Source organism: Tiliqua scincoides, chromosome 1 (assembly GCF_035046505.1).
Source record: "Tiliqua scincoides isolate rTilSci1 chromosome 1, rTilSci1.hap2, whole genome shotgun sequence".
Taxonomy (NCBI): Eukaryota; Metazoa; Chordata; class Lepidosauria; order Squamata; family Scincidae; genus Tiliqua; species Tiliqua scincoides.
Window position 1 is genome coordinate 182,661,392 of NC_089821.1, and position 15,564 is coordinate 182,676,955.

General features: G+C 39.4%; 1 protein-coding gene across 2 annotated transcripts in view; it reads left to right on the forward strand.

Moving 5' to 3' along the window:
- CYB5R4 (cytochrome b5 reductase 4) overlaps positions 1-15,254 on the forward strand; it is a 38,145-nt gene extending 22,891 nt beyond the window's left edge. The window contains exons 5-15 of one of the 2 annotated variants that reach the window (XM_066612485.1): positions 668-719; positions 1,904-1,961; positions 3,071-3,164; positions 4,267-4,299; positions 5,142-5,264; positions 7,043-7,183; positions 9,427-9,579; positions 9,914-10,064; positions 12,236-12,322; positions 13,468-13,632; positions 14,024-15,254. In XM_066612485.1, coding sequence (XP_066468582.1) covers positions 668-719; positions 1,904-1,961; positions 3,071-3,164; positions 4,267-4,299; positions 5,142-5,264; positions 7,043-7,183; positions 9,427-9,579; positions 9,914-10,064; positions 12,236-12,322; positions 13,468-13,632; positions 14,024-14,078 — 1,112 coding nt within the window. In that variant the 3' untranslated portion in view covers positions 14,079-15,254. The remainder of the gene's footprint in view (positions 1-667; positions 720-1,903; positions 1,962-3,070; positions 3,165-4,266; positions 4,300-5,141; positions 5,265-7,042; positions 7,184-9,426; positions 9,580-9,913; positions 10,065-12,235; positions 12,323-13,467; positions 13,633-14,023) is intronic. The other variant, XM_066612486.1, reaches the window with a different exon arrangement.
- Positions 15,255-15,564: the final 310 nt, after the last annotated feature.

The window sequence follows — 15,564 nt, forward strand, 5'->3', positions numbered from 1 at the left end:
GCCCTCTCAAAAAGTAAGGTCTTAAACTGCCCCTTGAATGCCATTGGTGAGGGGAAAAGGTGAGCCTTCCAAGAGAGCAAATTTCATATTCCACACCTCACCATTGAGCCAAATTGTGTAGCCACCCGGAATGGCACATTTTGTGGAGAGAGGAATATGGAACTTGACCTCTAAAGACTATCAAAGTTTAGTAAACAGTTTTTATATGGTAGTCTTTAAGATCTCCTGACTTCATACCATTTAGAGCTTTAATAGTCAAAATCAGCTTCTTGAATTTGTATGAATGATTAGACGATTTTTTTTTAAAAAAACAAACCAACTTTAAGTAGACCATTGTGGTGAACCGAAGCTAATATTCTAGTAAGTTGGAGTTTATAGGAGTGAAAATGCTGAGCTGAGATTTAGTCTAGAATAAAAGTGGTCTTCAGAAATGCAAGCAAATATATGGCAAACAGGAAATGGCAAAGTTGCATATACTGTCCCTTGATGTGTAATATGGGGGGGTAGCTCAAACTGAGGTCTGGTTTTCTTTCAGAAGAGGACTAATGGACATTTCTGTGATAGTTGTAAATAGATATCTAGTGTTATATTCATGTAAAATGTGCTGATTTGGGTTCAGGTCTCTCTCTCTACATTCTTATGCATATCACGTTTTCATTCTTTTTAGGTATATTATCTCAAAATAAAGTCTTGGATAATTCTAAAGAGGTCATTCCCAGGTACTGTTCTGTTTCAGCTACTGACAGTTTTTCTATCCCTTTAGATTTCTGTATTCTTGTGTAAGGACTGAACACATTTGTATAAGCAGTGTTTTATGTGGCTGTATACTGATTTTAAGTAAGGTACAGTACTTGATTAAGCCAATATGATAAAACAGAATACAGAACTTTTTTCACTGTAGTAAGCTTTATGGTCTCCAAATATCATGCCAAGAAAACCAAACAGAGTTTTATCACTATTTTGAGACATATATGTTTGATGCTGTTCCTCACCGGGGCTGTCAGGCTGGGGCTGTCAGGCTAAGGCCAGGGTTATCAGGCTGGGGTGTTGTGGTGCCCCAGTTTAAATAGCTCTGCAGTAACATAACGAGGTATTGATTACTTCACAGTGTGAACAGTGTGGGATTTGGTAGGAAATGAACAGCTAAGTGAAATGACTTGCTCAAGTAAATAAAATGAAGTAATTCAAGGTTAGTTGGTGACTTCAATTTACGGTAAACTAAGATAACAAAAGTGACAAAATGCTGCATTTATTATTCAACTGCAAGAGTTCTGCTCTGGTTCCAGGGCACTATAGATCCACTTGTTTGGGTAGTTGACAACAATGTCTAAGTGCCTCACATAGACCTGTTTGACACATGCAGCAGAATAAGATGGAAGAGTCTGCAGGTGTTAGAAAGAACTGTGTCATTTTAGGCTTTGAGTGGGAGAATTATATTATTGGATGCTCCTCAGTGTGAAAAACAACAACAACAACAAAACTCTGCAGGGAGTGAGCAGGTATAGAACCTTCCTTACTTTCTGTAAGCAAAAACATTAGCACATGAAAGAGCAACATTCAAAAATGGAATGTGCCCTCTGGCAATCTGAAGTAGGACACTTCACTTTCACTCTCTTCTGCTGAATATCTGTCCTGATGACTGTATACTATCTCCAGGATCTGAGGAGTTGCAGGGGAGTGGTTGGGGGGGGGAGAGGAGTACGTTTTCTTCTGCTGCTCACAGAATGTCCTGTGGCAGCTAGTGGGCCACTGTGAGAAGCAGGATGTTGGACAAAATGGACCTTTAGCCTGATCCAGCAGAGTTGCTCTTCTGTTAACCTCAGCATAATTCTTCAGAATGTACATTAAAGCTATTTAAATGCATTGTTTCAAAAGATGTATTTTTTTAAAATATCTATTTCAGTTATGATTGGTTCCAGACAGATGTTTCAGTCACTGTGGTCATATACACTAAACAAAAGGTAAATGATGGTAAAGAATTGCAAAAGTATAGTCGTGTTTCCTTATGAACCCCAAATTACTCACTCTCATCCATATGCTGCATGATTCCCCCATCTATAAACTGGTTTCCTGTCTGCTGCCAAATGAGTACATCTTTCTCATCTTTCTTGTTTCATTTCCTGTCTGCCATCATATCTCAATGTATCCCTCCCCCTGGCTTTTTGTCCTCCTGCTCTATCACTGTTGTCTCCTGTTTCTCAATCAAATCTACCTTTCTTCCTTGCTGCTCCATATACCTGCAGCTGTCTCCTATGTGATGTCACCTCTCTCATCCTTGAAACTCTTCCTCACAATCCACCTTTTCTGTGAAGTCTTTGGCTCAATCCCTAAGACCTCTTTCCTTACTAAAACTAAGTCTAGATACATGAAGCTTATGTTGATGAGCATTCTTCCTGTTTATTTATTTTCAAAATTTTATACTACTCTTCTTCCAAGGAGCTTAGACTGATGTACATAGTTCCTTCCCTCCTTTTGTCCTCACAACAACCTTGTGAGATAGGTTAGGCTGAGATATAGTGACTGGACAAGGTCATCCACGAAACTTCATGGCTAAGTGGGGATTTGAACCTGAATCTTCCAGGTCAAAGTCCAATTCCAGAACCTCTATACCAGCCATTTTCAATCACTGTGCCGTGGCACACTGGTGTGCGGTGAGTGGTCCATAGGTATGCCACAGGAATTTGAGGGAAGGTCATTTATTAGTAAGGCCAATAGGGAGATGAGGCCCCCACTGGCAGAATGGTGTGCCTTGGCAATTATCAAAAACCTGATGGTGTGCCTTGACATTAGTGCCTTGTCAGTGTGCCGTGTGATGAAAAAGGTTGAAAATCGCTACTCTATACTATCCTGGCTCTTGCCTGGCTCATCCTGATTTACTTTCACCTCCTTCTTTTGCCTTCCTCTGTTGTCTCTCCTGTGTCAAATTCTAAATTCTAAATTCTTCATAGCAGGATCTGTATTTGATGTTACTTGTAAAGCACCATGAGCATTGATGGTGCAATAATAAATTATTATCTCTTGGTTTTAACAGCCACCTTGAAATGGCTCAATTTTTTCCTCTCTCTGTAAGGATATGAACTCTGAATTGGTGATAGCCGATCTTCAAGAAGGTAGACTAAGAGGAGAGATCATTGTGAATGGCTACTCATATGTTTTAAATGTTGGTAAGAGTTTTATTGGCAAATTCTTTTAGTGCTAGAATTAAAAAATGAAGCTTAAATGCTATCCATTTCTGTTAAAAATTCTGCACCCCTTTCTGTTGACTTCAGTGGATTGTTCCCAAGTTATGGTATACCATATCCTTGTACACATCTGGTATCTTAAGAACTCCTTGCTCTGGAAGAAGGAAATATTGGGATTTAACCCAATGTTTACATTTTAAGGTCACGATCAGGAGATGTACAATGTGCCTGCTGGGGAGACTCATTTGTATAGGTGGAGTTTTGTTGTTTGCAATGGTTCCCATTTCTGGAGAAAGAGATCACTGATTTGCAAAAGCAGCCTCTCTGTCCAAACGGTGGAAACAGCAAGGTCAAATGAGATGGTCACTTCAGGTGGTAGTTTTTGGTCACTGTTAAAGGCTGGCAAATAGTCATTTGTTGTACTTATTTTTTGCTGGGATGCCATTAAGGTTTTCTGCTTCAGGTACCAGAAGTCTTGAGTCAACTCTAGGAATTCTGAAGAAGATAATAAGTGAAGCTCCAGTTGTGTGTACACATCACCTTCTTAGATCCTGGTTTAACTGTATAGCTCTGCTCTTATGAAACATCAGATCATTGTTTGATACTATATGATTGAACCTGGCTCATGAGGATTCTTTTTCATCTTATGATGCTTTCCTATTTCCACTCTCTCTTTCTGTTTGTTACCAAACTATATGGACTGTGGTTGCCAATTCTGGTTTCCAGGTAATTTAAGCTTGCTCAATCCATGATGTATCTGAACTGCATGTAATGGCAAACTAGTTTACTGAAAGGAAGGAGCATGCTAAAAAGGGAGGACAGAGAAGTGCACAAGTACAAGATTAATTCATGTAGTATTAACTGAACTCCTATATTAATGTAATGGAATTTGGTAGCATAAGGGTTCTCCATTATATAGAACCTTCTAACTTTGTTTATACTGCGTCCACAGTTCAATGCTCAATGCAAGATATGCTTCCCATTTTCTTTGTCATCTTCACATTAAATGGATATTACTACTAATAATCACTGTAGACAGAAATGTGGTTTCTATTAATTCTGCATATATATATTTTCATTTTAGAATTGAGTTCCGCAGTTCATGAAGATATGATAGGTAAGTAAGTATGTTTCATCTTTTTCTATTGCAAACATGTGCTTTTTTGTCCATCTGGTTAGTATGTTTTATAGCTTGATAACCTTTTATAGCAATAATATAAACACTGTGCTGTAAAATATTCTATAATTTAAAGAATTAGTGTTAGTCTTGTTGGAAAATAATTACTTTTGCATAATTGCAAAGTAACTTTTTCAGAGATTGAAATAAGTCACTTCCACAATAGAGTATGTTTTCTCCTCCACCCCAAGCCTCAATATTAATTTGCTGCTGTAGCAATTGGATTGTAATCTTAGTTTGTAAAACATGGTCCACTACACATGTATACATGTGTATATGAAAAGGCTTTTCTACAATGAGAGCACAGCATTCATTTAAGTTTTAGAATGCAAATGGATTTCTCATCTTGGGCCAACTTCTTTATGAAATCTCTAGATTTATTCATTGGAGTACATAAATGTTTGCTGGAATTCTATAATGACTTCATACCTTTTTGTTTCATAATTCCTTTGAGCTCTTCTATTATAGTGAAATGAAATAGTATCTGTGGCCCCAGGCAACTGTTTTAGCTCATACAAATGGCTTGTGCTAGCCCAGTGGGCTAGTTTTTAAAACTTTGAACAGTAAACTGCTTCTGAGTGGGGTTTCCAAAAGTAATTTGTGACCCAGCATGCCTTGTGAGAGCAGCTGATTAAGGAAAACAGGGCAAAAGCCTCCTTGGAGTTCTCTGTTTCACAGTGTTTATGAATTCTTGCTGCTGTTCCATAATAATGACTTATTATATTTTTGTGTAAAGTATTGTGCCTATATTAAGTATAGAACAACACTACATATATTTTTAGTACAGGTCTCTGAAAAAGTAGGGAAGGTAGAGTTTGTCTTGAAGAAGAAAGAAAGTCTCTCATGGAAAACACTTGGGCAGCCACTGGAGAGTCATGATACTTTTGTCAAATGTACAGACAGAGGTAAGTAACTTTATCATACTGGAGACTAGTTCCCCCCTCTCCTTGAACTTACTAGTTTCGTTTTGTCTTCTATGATGGTTGATCTTCAAATAGTGAATGGATAACTGCAGGGGTCTGTCTGTTTTGACAGAAGCTGTTGTGTGTAGCTACGTGTAATGTAATGTGTTTGTGCTACCATGGCATGGAATGAACAAAATGTGTTTCATGGGTATGATGCTAAGAATCCTATGTATTTCCCTTTCTTCCCACTTTTCCTCCAGTTTTGTACTGAGTACAAAGCTTCTCAGTCTGTTTCAGAATTTTATAGTGTATTCAGAACCCCCAGTCCTTCTTTGTGTAGTCACACATGTGGATCTCTGTCTGCACAGAGCCAGTTTCAGAAACATCTGAGCAGGGTTTCCCAATGTGTGGATTGTGACCCACTGGTGGATCGTGAACCTATGTGTTGTGGGTTGGGCAGTTCTGCCTGCTCCTGGTATTGCTTGGCTGCAAATTGAGATTCCAGAGGGGGAGGTGCCGGCCCAGAGATGCTACTAGGCAGAATGACCCTCCGGAAGCCTCTTCTGGGTCATGCCAGGCTGGCAACCCACTGTATTGATGTTTGCAGGCATCAAAATGACCCACAGAAGCAACCAAAAGCTACTTCCACTTTTTGGAGGTAAGTTCTAGTTTGACCAGAAATAGTTTTTGGTTGCTTCTGCAGGCCATTTAGAGGCCAATAGAGTGGGTTGCCAGCCCAGTGTGACCTGGAAGAGGCCTCTGGAGGCACCCGGTAAGACATTCTGACCAACAGTGTCACAATCCACCACAGAGTATGAGGTGGGTCATGGCACTGGAGATACTGGGAAGCATTGATTTAGGGCTCTAAGTAGTGAACTGCACTCACTCCTTACTCCCAGAAAAGGAAAGTATCCCTGACTTGAGAAGTGGGGTGCGTGCCTTGTGCTTAGTTCTCCTGTAAGGTGCTCATAGAGTTGTTAGGAGAATGGATCCCCCAGGGATACTGAGGCCCCATCTGTATATTTCTTTGATATCTTCATACAGTTAAAATTTAATAATACTAGGAAAATAATATTAACTCTATTAATAAAATGTGTTAGGACTGCTCATGGCACAGTAAAAGCAGATGGTTAGAAATAAGATCCTATGAATATAGCCTCAAAGGACTGCCTGGCACTTTCTCTATCTTCGTTCTGGCACTAGGTGAAAGCATTTCTGTTGGTCCACATCTTTTAGATGTTGGTGGTTTTGTTTCGGTGTTTTTAATTGCTTCTCTTTCTCTCTGTGGTGTTCTTAATTAGTTGTACCCTAAGGAAGTGCACATGGAAACCAAGTGGCATTTTGCACTGTGTGTGGTTATGCAGGTGTGAGCATAGAAGAAATATTACACACAAAATTGTTGTGCAGTTTTTCAAAACGTACTGTACAACATCTTTTGCAAGTGCCAAGCCAGGATTCCATTTGGATTTCTGTGAGCAGGAATCTTGTGCCATTGCTTATAACTCTGCAAGTCTTCTTATGTGACCGGAAGGACAATTTGGGAAATAACCCAGTATTTTGTGTAAACGTTTTTTAAACTGCTTAACTTGGTATGACATGTAAGCTGCCTTGAGAGGTTCTCAATCTGAAGGACGGGGTCTGCTTTCTCAAATAGCGGAGTACACTTTGCAATACCAAGGGTGTGTTGGTACTTTATGCATATGGCTTATATAACGGTTTAGGAATGTAATATTAAGTTGCATGAACTGAATGAAACTCTCTGTTTCTGTGCTTTCAAGGTCTGTTCTACAGAAAATGCAAATTGATATCGAAGGCTAACGTCACACATGACACTAGACTCTTTTGTTTAATGTTACCACCAGGAACTCATCTCCACGTTCCAGTTGGGTACCACCTTTACCTCAAACAAACAATTACAGGTAATATAGTGGAGGAAAGCCATCTATTACCTCTTCCAACATTTGTCAACCCCAATTCTGACTTTTTCAAATAAAAACGTATAAAAATAGCTGCACAAGTTAAATCATTGCTCAGTGGAAAAACATCTGAACTGGTATGACTCAGATATTTCCATTTTTGAAAAGATGTTGTATTCCTTTCACCTCAAACTACTGCTTAGTTTGCTTTTGTTTTTTGCGTTATGTACGCTTGTCTAGCTGGTCGACCTTGCTTACAAAGATAATAATAAGCCCAGTGCAAAAGCAATGTGTAAAACCACTAGAAGTTTTTTAAAACCCCTAGAAAATCTTTTAATAAAGCAATTCTGTTATACTACTGTACATCTTTTCACAGTGACATTAATTCAGTTATTTGGGCCTGTTGTAAATCCAGAAAAATTGTTCTTGTCTTTCTACTGATGTTTATGGGAATATCAATTTTAGTCCAGCAGGGAATTAAAATATTTATAAAGCCAGATCAGTTTTTGATCAAATGGAGTAGGTGAGTAGGCTATCAATAAAGGAAATAAATTGTTTTTCTGCAGTAAAATTCTTGGAAAGCTAATCACGTTAACTGTGAAATTGTGTTACATTTTAAATTAAAGACTGCAGTTCTAGGCTAAATGAGGCTGCACTGGAACACAGTCAAAATGTCTAGTGAATTCCTGTCTTTCAGTGGACGGAGATTCCCATCTACAGAGGAAGGGAAACTTGTGGTTTCAACTTCCCTTCTACTGTGTTAATGTGTCACTCAAGAGGGTCCTCAAATTTTCAGAGAGTTTGGGGGGAGAGAAATGGGTCTGAGAAGGAAAGGGATCTGTGTGAAAAGCATTGTTGCATGCAGAACACCATGTATCACACTTTGGATCTTTGCTCTTGTTCTGAAACTTGGTTTAGGATGATGAGAATAATACTTTTCATTTGGTGTTATGATCAATATTTCATTGCTGTCAGGTCTGGATGTGTAGTAGGCTTTAATTATGTTGTGTTTTGGGAGTATGGCAGACTTAATGAAGACTGCATTGTGCTTGCAACAAATATTAGAATGAGTATAGTGCTTCTGAAACTTTGTTCAGCTCCTCCTAATTATCTTTCATTTTGAGAGGAGGTGAAATGTCTTCAAACAATAACACCATATAATTGAGGTATGTCTGGGGAAAGTGAGTTTTAAAAGAAGTCTTGTATATGGTCTTCATCATTTTTTTGTTTAGCCTGGGGCAGGGGGGGGGGAGACATGCATGTGTGTGCATGTTCATTTATGCAGGATCTGAACTTTTTCTAGAAAAAAGGAGAGACTTTTGTTTTCAACCACATTGAGACTACCCTAAAGAAAAGAAGACTAAGCAGAGGATAGCCATTTTCTAGTATCTGAAGATGGCTGTCACACAGGAGTATGTCCTATGGTTACTGATGACAAGATTAGAACCAGTAGATTGAAACTAGAGGGAACTAGATTTAGGCTAGACATAAGGAAGGATTTCCTAACTGTAATTGCTGTCTGGCATTGGAATAGTCTGCTTTGTGCAGTAGTGCTCTCTCTTTCTCATTGAAGATTTTTAAGCAGAGGTTGTATGGCTCTTTGTTCAGGATGCTGTAGCAGCTACATGTTTTGTGCAGGGAGTTGGACTAAATGGCCTCCACAGTCCCTTTCAACTCCAGTGCTATGCACCTTTACCTGGGACTAGGTCCTATTGAAGTCATGGGGTGTACTTAAGTTATGAATAGGCGCACAAAAGACTGAACTGTCAGTTGTTCATTGCTCATGTAAGAACCTTTTTCTTCATGATGTTGTTCTTTTTTCACCATGGCTATACTCATGCTCTGAATGTTAAAATAGCACTTTCTGAAAGATTTAAAAAGGTTCAAGTCATGACAGGAATACAATTGTAAACCAACAGCACAGTATTAACATATCATACATAATATACCACTGGCAATTTTGTAAATCCAGCTACAGAAAATAATATTGCCTACCAAAAACCCAACAATAAGAGGTATATTTTACAGAAAGCCATCAAAGTAGTAGCGGTCCTCCTCTCCCCTTCAAAATGAAACTTCCAAAAATGTGGGGCAATTACTGTAAAAACCTGTTCGATTGCAATATTTATATGCCAGTTTAAAATAAATCGTTCTCAAAGCTGTTTATGTAGACAAATCCTGATTTGTCACCCTCCTACTTTACTGTAAAGATGGCATGGATGCTTAACATTCAATTTTCTTTCTAGACACAGACATAGTGAAGCCATATACACCTGTGTCCTCTTCCTTGGTACCAACATTCAAAGACCCCTCTTGCAATGATAAGATGCATATTTTTTTCATGATCAAAATATATCCTAGTGGACTCTTCACGCCAGTACTTGATTCTGTACAAATAGGTAAGGTCCCCCTTCCCACATTCCATTTTCATTGCCACCCGGACTGTTTTTTCTGACATTAACCTTGTGATACTTTTTCTTTGAATTTAAAAAAAAATGTTCTCAGAATGTATTTGATTTTTTTGTATGTTACCTAGTAAGTGGTTTAAAAATTAAGCTGCCAGTTTTTTTCCCAGATTACTTGTTTTTCAATCTTTTCATAAAGAGTGATTTCTCTGCTTGTGATTCTGTAAAATGTGACCCAAACTTGGGTTTACTGTGGTGAATGGATGCTTTTTGCACCATTAGTTTCCTTTCTCTAAGCCTGATTGCAGTATTTGGTTTTCTTCTTCAGGGGAGTATATCTCTGTGAGTAACCCTGAAGGTAACTTCAGAAAGATGCAAGCTGAAGTTGTAGAAGATCTCTTTTTATTGGCAGGAGGCACTGGATTCACACCAATGGTTAAACTGCTAAACTATGTTTTGACTAGAAGCGGTTGTCTCAGGTATCTCTATTTATGATTAGAAGCTCCACGCTCCTAAAATAGCAATCAGTGGTTCTCAAACTTTTTAGGACCTACCTTTTAGAATGGCAGTATGTTGGGACCCACCAGAAGTGATGTCATGCCCAGAAGTGACAATTTAGGCTTCAAACCTAAGCTGCGATCAGCCAAAGTTCCTTTACACAGCACACTTATGCTGTTATTTCTCATCACTCAGAATTCAAACATTCCAGCTCGGAAGTCAAAGCAGAAAACACAGACATGGATCCTTCTCCAACCATGCAGCCCTCACTTTCCAGTGTCCCATCTTCCCACATATGCAGGTCAAAGCACCATGCCTCTCTCCCACTGGGAGCACACTGCCCAGAAGCTCTGTACCCTGTATTTTTAGCTATGTATTTTCAGTGGCGGCTGCGCCAGGTGCTACATGACCCACCTAGTGGGTCCCAATCCACCGTTTGAGAAACGCTGGTATGACTCATACCTAAGCATGTTTATTCAGCCTGCCTTCTGTACTGAAGAGTACTTTCTTTCAAATAAGTCTGCATATTTATTTGAAAGACCTGCTGCACTGGTAGATAGTTAACTAGGAATGAAGCATATTGAAGGAAGTTGTGTCCATCTAGCACTGCAGACCTGCAGTCCATTGAATCACTGCATGATTGCCAAGAGGATAACAGATACAGATTTGGAAATTGAGGCAAAGAAGATTAAATGATCAGTGCATACCTGATTAAATGATCAGTGCAACCCTGCATACAAACTTTTTCTAATCAAAATTAGAAATGTTAAGAGCCCTCTTTTGATGGGGCATTCTGTTTCCAGGCCCTGGATCTGTCAGCATTAAGTAACTGAACCAATGGTGCAGTTACAGCAAGAGCCTGACAAAACACAAGATCTCTTGAGAATGCACTTGCAATCAGTGTGAGTGGTAAAAGACTGACACATACATACAAACCACTATGCAAGAACTTCAGAAGTTTTTCAAATTATGCCAAGAGGGCCCTGTAAAACTGTACTGTGTAAACTGTATTGACTTTAGTCTTAGGACCTTTTACAAATTGCATTTAATTCATTGTATCTTTCTAATTCATGCTACAGTGTCAGGCTGTGATTGATAGAGAAAGACCTATAATTAAATTGCAGTATGCAACATTGCTACATTAGAAGCCTTTCTCTCTAACTATGCTTTATTAAAACCCAGTTCTGCATAGCCACCTGAACCCATAAATATTAAATAATGAATTGAGACTTAGCAATTATGTCATTATCTACTTATACCAGGCTTAACGAGTAATTCTTTTTCCTTGCATTCTCTAATGGGCAAGATTGCTACAAATTCTTTAGTAGCACAAACGAAGAGGCATTGTGCAGTAGCTGCTCATTCTTTGATGTAGGCATGGATAATACCAAACAATATGATTTGCTGGAAGTAACACATAATGGCTCAGTTGAGAACCATTCAGTGGAGAACCATGATTTCATGCTGTGGTACTGCACACCTTGAGGTTGTGAATGCCTCCCTTCCCTTCACACATGAAGAAAGGAAATGTGCAACTTCTAGACCTTTTTTGGGAACAAGCTGAGACTTATTGTGAGATCTGCAAATCCCAGGTTATTTTAATCACAGTTTGCAAACAAGTCAAGATATGAAAGTGGAATTAAGAGAACTTTATTACACCTTGATTCTTCAGCCTTTTACTCGCCTGGGATCCATCTTTACTCAACCTGCAATATGTAATAAAATGTTGATTATTTTTATAGTATGTGACTGTTTGCCATATGCGTGATGGAGATAAAGGAAGATATGGTTCTTGTACTATTAATAGGGCAGAAGGACAATTTCTGGAGGGTGCAGTCTTTCCTTGAGAGGTGAGAAAAGCTGTATTGGTTACAATGTCCTCTTCTACACAACTATTAAACGTACAGGTGCTCTGTCTTCTTCTGTATGTCGACACATGCTGTTTTTAAAAGACGAAAAATACAGATAAGTTGATTTGGGTGGTTTTAACTCATAGCTCTTTCTTTGGAGTTCAACCATAATTTGACAGAACTAAAAGCAGCAGAGGCTTCATACTGCAGAGAACATGAGTATGTTGCATTATTCAATGTGTTCTGCTTATATAATTTGTAACAGCTGTGATTAAATATTGAAGCTGTAATGTCTTTTTAAGGACAGTGAAACTGATGTTCTTCAACAAAACAGAAGATGACATACTTTGGAGAAATCAGCTGGAACAATTAGCCCTTAATGATGCAAGGTACTGGTTTGCAGAAATTGAAATTGTTTACAAAACAATTTGGGCAGTATTTTGCCAGTAAACATTGACATCCAGGCATCCAGATAGTCCTGATCTGCATAACACAAAGCCATCTGCATCTAGCTTCCTGAAGCTAGGCAGAGGATGCTCATTGCTGCAAGAGGATGTGCATGCAGATACAGTCCCACCAGGCAGAAACTGGTCAGTCAGTTTTGAGCTCTGTCTTTTTTGAGGGTGTATTGGCAACCTTCAGTCTCGAAAGACTATGGTATCGCGCTCTGAAAGGTGGTTCTGGCACAGCGTCTAGTGTGGCTGAAAAGGCCAATCCGGGAGTGACAATCCCTTCCACACCGGGAGCAAGTGCAGTCTGTCCCTGCTCTGTCTCCCTGGCTATGGGCCTTCCTTCTTTGCCTCTTAGCCTCAGACTGTTGGCAAAGTGTCTCTTCAAACTGGGAAAGGCCATGCTGCACAGCCTGCCTCCAAGCGGGCCGCTCAGAGGCCAGGGTTTCCCACAGGGTTTGAGGGTGTAGGTACATGTATACAGTGAGCAATTGGCTTGGTGGGGAATAAAACCATCTACAGTGAAAGTTCTGATATTGAGCATCTTCAGGACTGAAGAGTTGCCTGATATAATAATTTTCCAGATACTAGAAAAGGTACTGGGGGAATGGTGCCAGGGTGTCACCGTTGCCACCTCTTCAGTGTCTTGGCCCACTTGGCTGCAAGAAAAGAGAGAGTATTACGTAAATGTTCCAAGTGGAGTGCAACATATATGGTGTGGGAGAGGCAGAGGGAGGGTGGGAAGCCTACTTTTCTTCTTGCAAAGATCATCAATCTTGCTCTTATGACATGTCTGTACATTGAGCATCTGCAGACATGAGGCAGGCATTATCTGAGAATGATTATCTGAGTCATTGCTGCCCTAATCTAAAAGGCAGTTGCATATAACAGTTAGTTTGATGAGCAGCCTGAATCCGTGATTCTCTGTGTTAGCACAGCACATCTGCTTAGGTTGCTCCTTCCAGCTTCTTCAGTGGTTCATGCATTGAATGTATCCAAAACAGGTATCCAAAACTGACAGAATATAGTGTTAGAATCTAAACAAAACACCTGTACATTAAATATCTCTGCCTTCTGTTTTCCAGGTTTGATGTTCAGTTTGTTCTCTCAGAACCAAACAAAGGATGGACAGGCAAACAAGGAAAAGTGTCTTCCTCTCTGCTCTCTCCGTTTGTGAAAAGAAGTAAATGTGGTTCTAAGATACTTATTTGTATCTGTGGTCCATTACCTTTTATGGAACAAGGAATGCAGTAAGTGAAAGGAGCAAATATTTAATACCTATACCTCACATACGTACTTTAAAAGGACACTTCAAAACAGGCTGTCCCTGCTTATCTCTTAGACATTTCTAGGGGAATGTATTTGTACAGACTGTAGCTTATGTTCCTCATGAACAGTGCTGGAATTTTTGTGTGAATGCCGTGGAGGTGGGGAGACTTGATTTGGCATTTATGTAAGTTATGAATGATATGTTGGAGGCTTGCAATATAGAACCCTCACTGTGGGGTGTGCATGTGTGTCACAATAATACTATTTATGAATTTGATCTGAGCCAAACCTGAGAATGTGCTGTACTTTGAGGGGGGGACGGGGACAAATAACCACCATATTTCACTCCTGCTTTGACATTTTTAATTTCAGGTTTCTGCAAGATCTTGGGCACTCCTGTGAAGAAATACATTGTTTTACAGCCTAAAATGCCAACATGGGGACCCAGTTTGCACATGTTGCAGTCTTTGTATTTGTTTTTTCCCTTTTAATTCGGAGAGGGAAATAGGTTATGCATGAGTGCTTGGCTCTTTTCAGTGTGATTACTTGAACTCAGTCATATTTGGAGGAGATAATTTTATATTCTGCTGCTTTGAAATTGTATTTATTTTTGCTACTATGTAAAATTTAACTAGAGGTAATTAAAGTAGCACAGTTCTTATATGCTGAGCAAATATGAACTCTGTCCTCACCGAATAATGAGATTTAGGGCCCAATCCTATCCAACTTTTCAGCACCGATGCAGCTGCAATGCAGCCCCAAGTTAAGGGAACAAACATTTCCTTACCTTGAGGAGGCCACTGTAGCTGCCCCCCCCCCGTGGGATACAGCGCATGCCCCATTGCTATAGTTGCATCAGCACTGGAAAGTTGGATAGGATTAGACCCTTAGTAGCATCCCTTTGCACTGATTTACTTTAGCTCTATAGGCACAATATAGTTTTTTTAAAATTACAATTTCATTACTGTAAAATGTCTTGTCATGACTGTTGTCTGAACTTCTACATTACACAGTTAACTCAGGAAAATATTTGGTTTTAGGGCAGTCTTACCTGATACAATAAAGTCTGGGTACAGTATTTTTGGGTCAAACTAGATAATACACTTTTTGTGATTGGGGTTTGTGTGCTTTATGTTTCTGTTGTAAATGTCTCAGCTAGGCCCCAGTACCCCCCTCCCCAACCTTAATGGGGGCTTTATTCCTTTGACCCAATCACAGTTCCAATTTAACCCCACCCCCTGAAGCAAAGCTGGGGTTGCTATTCACCTTGGGGGAAAATAGCTCCCAGTGGTGTCAATGGAAGCTGTCTTCCTTTTCAAATAGCATCTGTTAGGGAGGTCCAGGTCAGTGGTGGGGAATGCAATAAATTAAAGTCACCCCCCCATTGCAGTCTTGATCCAGATGTGAATCCCCACATAACTGGTATTTACATTTGAAAATGAAGCACACATACCCCAGTTATGTGATAGGTGTACTGTACACTTTGTCCTTTTCTTGTAAACATTGAGTTGTGCTCTTGTTCATTATACACAGAACATCAATTTTGTATTGAAAATTACTTTTTGTATAAGACTAATTAAAAAAGAGTTGAAGTTAAATATAATTGCCTGAGCAGAAACGGTGTTTGTGATGTGATACTTCTTAGGTGTGCCCAGATTGCCTTAAATCCCATATTTATAAGATGTGCCACTAAAGCAACATTCATGACAGTCTTGGCTATAACTAAGCTTTTTGCAAACAAGTCCTGGTAAGTGGTTTTATCTTCAGAGTTCTGCTTCACACTGGTATATACCTCTTATGCAAGTGGCATGGGATTACTTGTAAAGTATGTACTGCTCACCTGGACTTTTAACCTGTATAGATATGGCGCTTAATTATAGGTCTGACATGACTTCTTCCTACTTATTTAGAAA